At 38.2% G+C, this 7,414-nt stretch overlaps 1 protein-coding gene across 1 annotated transcript; it reads left to right on the plus strand.

Moving 5' to 3' along the window:
• The first annotated feature begins 1,332 nt into the window (after positions 1-1,332).
• On the plus strand, positions 1,333-4,313 carry LOC149840697 (rho GDP-dissociation inhibitor 1-like). The gene is made up of 6 exons (XM_090003261.1): positions 1,333-1,446; positions 1,648-1,999; positions 2,174-2,240; positions 2,501-2,719; positions 3,541-3,665; positions 3,745-4,313. Exons 2-6 carry the CDS (start codon positions 1,673-1,675, stop codon positions 3,814-3,816), a joined length of 810 nt encoding a protein of 269 aa, XP_089859387.1. The 5' UTR covers positions 1,333-1,446; positions 1,648-1,672; the 3' UTR covers positions 3,817-4,313.
• The last annotated feature ends 3,101 nt before the right edge of the window (positions 4,314-7,414 follow it).

Here is a 7,414-nt window from a genome sequence, read left to right on the forward strand (position 1 = left end):
GGATCTGGATCTAGGTCTAATTAGACCCACCATAAGAGAAACCATACCCTGACCCGATAAGAATTACATGAACTAGACCCGGGCATTACCTAGTAAAATACTATTTTTTTAACATTTTTACATTGAAAAATTATGGGTCTTAATCGAAAACTCGGGTTGAGCCTGGGTCTGATATAAAATTTCACAAATTATACCCAGCTCTAGTCCATGGAAAGAAAGCTATTTCAGATGAGAGACGTCAAAGAAAAAGCAAGGGAGAGGAATACAAGTAGAAGCATAAAACCTGCTTGAAATGACTTTGTAAGTCAGTTTGTGCAATATGGAGAATGGAGACAAGATTGGGGGTGAATAATCAGATAGAGGGCAGATCAGGTGCAATCACATTGCACACTTGGAATGTGCTGCTGCTGAGCAGCCTCAATCTATGGGATACAGCCTGTCATCTACGAGGACCAACAAAAGATGAAGAGCGGATCAAGTGCAGCGGCACACTAAAGTATGCAATGTGATTGCACATTATCTGCGTCAAGCAAAGATGCCATTGAGTTGGACTCATTACATGGAACCTACGTCAAATCCGAGGGTCACTGAAACAAAGGATCTTAGATCCTTGAAGCAAAGATCTCCAAAATCCCCCATCTATTTTTGGTTCGACTGGATCATATCATAGATTGCCCCTGATCTGATATTATAGGCAGTCAAACAACTATAGTCAACTTACTCATTGGAGTTAGACTTTCACCTTAGCAAAGAAAGGTTCAACCAATACGCCAACACAATATATCTAACACCATGATAGCGATTTTTTGAAAATATCATGAAATGTTTGTCCTTTTTTTTCAAATAGCTCGATTTTGTTGCAATAGTTGCATCTTTATTGGGAATATCTCCGGAAATAGATATTTTGACTGGTTACCTTATATATTTTTCTGTTAGTTTATTTTTTGCTGATATTTTCCAATAAAACAGGAGAAAATAAAATTTTCAAAATTTCAGGGGAATTTGGCTGCTCTTATTTTGCATTTTAAACTTTTGGCCAATATGTTCAACATACCCAACTTGTTGTTTTTGCTTTCTTCTTCTTATCCTAAAAAAAGGCTCAATGAAAGAACAAGGACTACTGCGTCTGCCCACCGGACCTAGTCCTAGCTGAATTACCAAGTGAGTCAGAACTCAAGTCGTATCGGACCGATCCTTTCATCCGGATCGGCTGGATTGATCTTCAGCTCACCGGGCCAAGGACCAAATCCAGGACTTCCTCCTTTCTCTCCAAATTTAGCGACCATTCACCCCTCTAAATTTAAATTTAGCTGCTGATCAAACTCACTTTGCATCCAAGATAAGTCAGGCAAAACCAGGCCACACTTTCCATTCCAGAGTCCTCTTTCTGGAACTCTTGACTACCAAAACTTACCCCCTTCCCTTAGCAAAGACCCGTCAAAAAAGGTCCACCTCTTCTCCTCCTATTTCTCCTCATCTCTGCTTGAGTTTTCATGGCTTTGGTGATGAATAAACGCCTCCCCACATCGTTTTTCTTGGTTTTCTCTGATGGGTATCTCTTATTTTTGTGAAAGGTGGCCCCTTTCTTCGTTTTCTTGGGTTTTCCTTTGATGGGTACCTCTGATTTGGTGTTTTTTTGTGAAATAGAGTGGGTGAAGAGTGAAGGGTAGGAATGTCTGCTGTCGTGGGAGCCGTGAAGAATGTTGGGTTCAGCGCAGAATTGGAGAAAAATGAGGCCTTGGAGGAGAACGGTGGGTCTGCCGGCCCTTCTGGTGATGGCCATGGTGGTGATGGTGATGGTGCGGGGAAGCTAACCAGGAGGTCCAGTCATGCTTCCTTGTGTTCTACTGATGATGGTGATGATGTTGAAGATGATGGTGATGATGTTGAAGATGATGATGATGATCATGATGATGGTGAGTCCGCTAAGTCCAAGGATGATAAGACTATTGTTATTGGTCCTCAGTGCACCCTCAAAGAGCAATTTGAGAAAGATAAGGTATCTGAAAAAAAGTGTGGATTTTGACATTAAAGTGTTAATGTGGTATTGTTTAATTTTATTACTTGGATTTTTTTTCTTTGAAAATTTTGTTGGGATGTTGTAATTTTTTTATTTCTAATAGTTTTTTTATTTGTTTGAAATTGCTGTGTGAACATGGGGAACAAATGTTAGGAAGATGAGAGTCTGAGGAGATGGAAAGAACAGCTGCTTGGAAGTGTGGATTTATCAGCAGTTGGAGGTACTCTGATGTAACTAATTACCAGTTTCATCATTCATTGTTTTATTTATTTATTTAATTTTTTGTGTTACATTTGTTTTTCCTTTTCAGTTTTTTTGATAATTTGGAAGAGTAGTTCTAGTTTTTCTTCTTTTTTTGGGTGGTTTTACATGATCTGTTTTCTTTTTTCGTTTTGGTTGATAAAACTAAATTGAGCTTCATACAACAAGATAGAAGTTTCAGTGGAGGTGTGATCTGCTCTTTATTTTTCATTGGAACAGAGGTTCTTGAACCAGAGGTTAAGATAATGAGTCTTACAATAGTGTCGCCGGGTCGGCCTGATCTCCGTTTGCCGATTCCTTTTGAGCCCAATGCCAAGGGTTGTGCTTTTGTGCTTAAAGATGGAAGCCGCTATCATCTGAAGTTCACCTTCCAGGTTTCCAACAACATTGTGTCTGGACTTAAATATAGTAATACTGTGTGGAAGACTGGCATGAGAGGCAAGATTTCTTACTCTTGGTTTTCTCTGATTTTACTCATGTTGTTATCTTCTTTCTCAACAGAAGGAAAATTTGGTACAGTAATTCTTTATTTATGTAAAGAGAGCTAAGAACTGCTTCCTTTTCAGTGTAAAACTTTGCTGAAATTGGGCTATGACTATGAGATGCTAAGCTGGATACCACATCATTAACTGCTTAGGAACTCATACCTTGAGTTATTTGAACTATGCATTACTTGCTTATTGGTTAGTTTGCAGATCATTTGGTAGACCCATGTTTGGCCTTACATTTTCAACTAAAAGCAGCTTCTTGATGTGCTGGTTGTCTTAGATCCTCTAATACTTGGACTATTTGGCATTTTCATCTTGTTGAAGTGTATCTGATCCAGTTTTGAATAGTCTTTTTGGTAACCTTTGGTTTATGTGAAAGATTGTGGTGTCCTCATGGTCTTATAAAACATCATGGTGGATTGCTTGATATCATATGCTACCCTTTGATTATGTGCTGTTTCATGCTTTCTGTGACTGGCAGTAGGATTAACGGTTCTTCTTGAAGACATGCTACTTAGTTTGAAAATTGCGTATTTCTGAACACATAAAAGTAGAAATGCACCGCTGTGGTTATGGTCATCTTTTTAGGTGTTACTAATATGATCATGGAATTTCTTGGAATACATGGTCTCATTTCTACAACCATTGGCAAATTCTCAGGCTGCTTCTTTGTAGTTGTTTACAATGAATAGTATGTTATTGATCTCTGTCATGATATTGGAAATCGAGGTTTAGTCTATGAAACTAGACATTTGTTATGAACTGTTGCAGTGGACAATACAAGAGTGATGCTGGGAACCTTCAGTCCACAGCAAGAGCCGTACACAAATGAACTGGAGGAAGAAACCACTCCTTCTGGAATTTTTGCAAGGGGCTCCTATTCAGCCAGAACAAAGGTAGTTTTTCAGTCAGTCAGCTCTATCTGTCAACTAATTTTGAACTCATGCCTGAATCTTTCTCCTCTTGTTTTAACAGTTCGTGGATGATGATGGTAAAATTTACTTGGACATGAATTACAACTTTGAGATTCGAAAAGAATGGGCATAGCCCTCCTGAGTTTCCTGATCTTGGCGACAAGTCTCATTACTGATTGACTTATCTGAGAATTCACCACAACACAGTTACTGATGTATGTAGATTAAGTCCTGTATGTTGTTAACCATTCTCATTCGACAGTTTTTAATGAAGATTTCCATAGTTGTAGCACTGAGTTGTATGATTGCGGTGACCGGAGCTCGGTTATCTGATTCAGATGCCCTTGAGTTTATGTTGGCGGGTTTTTTTTGGCCGTGAAGCCACTCTGGCCACCAGTAGTTAGTGTTGGCTGGCTTGACAGCCTGTACTTGGAGAGTTTCTTGTCCTGAAAGCAAACTGGTAAAAGCAGGAACATGCATGCAGCATGATAATCCCTAATTTTAAGCAATCAAGTTGGCTGCTTCTGATCAACTGGTCCTGTGATTTTGTTGTTATGGGGAATGTTTGTTTGTGATGTTTATTGCTTCACTGAAACATGCAGAGCTTTCAAGGTTAGAAATGTTTTACCCCCACCTCTATATTGTCTTTATTTGGACACTTTTCTTATTTTTTTGTTGTTACCAATCTTGTCTGTTTTTTTGTTCCTCTGCATCTAAAATTTCTCTACTTTTCCTGTGTGGGACAAAGTCACCTGATTAGGGACAAGAATGTCCCTTTTTTGACTTTTGACAATTTATGGTTTTGTTCATAGTTGCCAGAGAAGGGTACGAGTACTGGTATTGGCATGCGCTATGCAGAGGCTTGAAAAACTTTTGGGTACAGCTTTGTAAAAGGAATTATTGAGTCGAGGTTTTAATAACATTAATTTGGTATGAATATCTAAAAAGATTGTTGAGTTATTCAGAGTAATGATAGCTTAATATATGTTGCATAAAAATATTGATTAATTTAAAATAATTAGTTTATGTTTGATGACTTAATCTATGACTTATCAACTTCAAATGAATTTAAAAGTAAAACAATTTGTAGTTTCATATTAAAAACAATAAAATAAGAACGATTTTATGCAAATTTGTATAATTAATGAGAACTCACAGATTTCAGCATCGTATATTGATACTTCGTCATTGCAAAGTTATAATTCTGTGACATTTATCAGAAACTAAACAGATATGAAAGGGGAGTTTCTCAAGTATTTAAGACAACCTTCCGAGTTTGTTCAGGATTTCTTTAATATTTGGTGCTCTTGCGTATGGTTTCTAAACAAGACCACTGCATGGTGCAATGGTGGAAGTGCTCGGGCATCTTGTGAGAGATCAGAGGTTTCAGTCCTAAGAGCAGGGCTGGTAAACTAGCCGAACGAACCGAACAGGCATGTTCGGGCTCGGGTAGTTTACCAATGGATTGAGCTTGTGGCTCGATTCGTGTTTAGCCAAGCTTGCGCTCAGTTCATACCTAAACCAGACGAGCGGAACATGAGCTGGCGCATGTAAAAACATTCCCTATTATTTATGCATGGAATATATATAGTACTCTTAAAATATATATATTTTATATATTACACTTGATAATTTATATTTTATGTATATATTTTTCATTCATCCTTCTCTTTTTGCATATGTTCTATGCATTCTTATTTTTATATATTACACATAAATTATACATTATATATATATATATATATATATATATATAGTTTATCTATATGAGCTCTCCCGAGCTGAATACCCTATGTTCGGGTTCAACTCATTTAAGCTAAACGAGCTGCTTATGGCTCGAATCACCAGCTATACGAACCGATAACGAATGAGTTTATGATGAACTGAACCGAGTCGAGTCATGAACTGCTCGGTTTGTTTACCAGTCCTACCTAAGAGTTACGATTTCTTGCAAAAATAGAAAGTTAGGTCTGTCTCCAGTCCGCCCCTCCCCATCACCTTGGAATGGACTGCACTTAGTATGACCTTTTCACATACCGTTTGTAATAGGTGTGCCAGTACCTGGTATGGATACACTTGATGGCCCACAAGGGCTTCACTCATCTGGTAGGGGTGATTTGTAAATGTCACCAAGTTTACGAGACTTCACAAGTTTGAAACCCATTGGGTGACGTCCCTTGCAGCAAGGTCGAAGCTAGGTGTATTCTCTAGCAGGCAGAGGGGACCTCAAGGGTTTTACCAACTAAAGGCCAGCCAATGTTCTGTCCGAGATGGAGATGGAGGGATTTTCTCCTTGGATTATAAAAAAAACTGGATACTCTTGATATGCTAATTACTTCATGTCCTTTTCTATGAAAGACTTTCGCTTTCATAGAAAATAGGGCCTTTTTCCTATGAAAACGTGAAACAAACATGTCTGAAAAATATACGATAGGACCCACCTGATAAATGTAAAAATAAAATAACTTTTATGTCAAAATGATTGAAAAAACTCTCCTTCCAAAGTGGCTCTTTTAAAGGAAAGAGGTTTTTCTTGAGTGGGAGTGCTACAAAAGCTCCCAAGATCAAGTGCCTCCTTGAAAAAGTTTCACGAGGTGTTCATACTGTGAATGATCACATTTAGATAGATGTGTATTGGTCACTTTTTTTTCATGGTAATTTCAATGTTTTATTTTTCTTTAGATAGTCAAGCTAAGGGTTTCCCTTAATGGGATGAGAGCATGTGGGCTGGACCAGCGATCTTATTTGACTCGACTTACTGAACTTATATCCATGAGAAATGAACTATAATACTGATGTAGAGCATCTAGAGATTCAGAGTTTAGAAGCGGAGTTGGATCCCAATCTAACTCTCTAGACCCAATTCAGGCATCGATACCTAAGGCGATCCACACGCTTGCAGGACATCTCTTATCTTAGTGGATCTGTAGTTTAGTCGATGCTCGTCGTGCTCCTTCTTTAGATGTTTCGATTCCATTGCATTTTTATGGAATCATATTTTTGAATATTTTATCGACATTCTTCATTTCATGTAAATTTTCTTTTTTCTTTTTTTCTTTTTGTTAAGAGCCAGATTCCACGGATCCAGATAGTTCTAATGCCCTGTAGGATTCTTTTATGGCACTAGAAGGTGTATGGAGAACGTTGATAGTTTTTTTATTTTTTCGTAATTGCATTTTCTAATACGTTTTTGTGCAGGATCCAATTCGCTGCATGTTTTGGATCTAGATCAAGATCCGTTTCTAAGGGGTCCCTAGTTGGTGCCATTTGAGAGTGGACTATCTTGGTCCTCATTCAAAATCCAGCCTTGACTAGTGCAAGTCAATATGGTTGTTGGATCTCTTAATGCCTTGGCCAAAAATAGCCTCTCAAAAAATTCATTTTTTGGAGCATGACTTGAGAAGGCCATTCCATCTTTATGGTGGCTCTTCCCCATGCTCCAAGCCTATTAATGAAGGGAGGCCAACCAAGGGGGGGGGGTGCTTCTCATTTAAAAAAATTTGGCTGTGTGGCTAGTGAGAGAAAAGCGTTTTTGAGTGAGAAGAAAAAAATCTTATTTGAGCGTGGAAGGTGCTCTTGAGAAGATCAATCTTGGCGTGTAGCTATGTAAGCATTTTGTTCATGACTGCTGAGCTTCAAAAAGGGTGCTTGATTTGCTATTTATGAATCTTCGTTTGATGTCGGTTGCTTCCTAATGACATCCATTGCTACCTTCATCCGAAAAACTAAAT

This window comes from Nuphar pumila, chromosome 4 (assembly GCF_984573655.1).
Source record: "Nuphar pumila chromosome 4, dmNupPumi1.hap1.1, whole genome shotgun sequence".
NCBI lineage: Eukaryota > Viridiplantae > Streptophyta > Magnoliopsida > Nymphaeales > Nymphaeaceae > Nuphar > Nuphar pumila.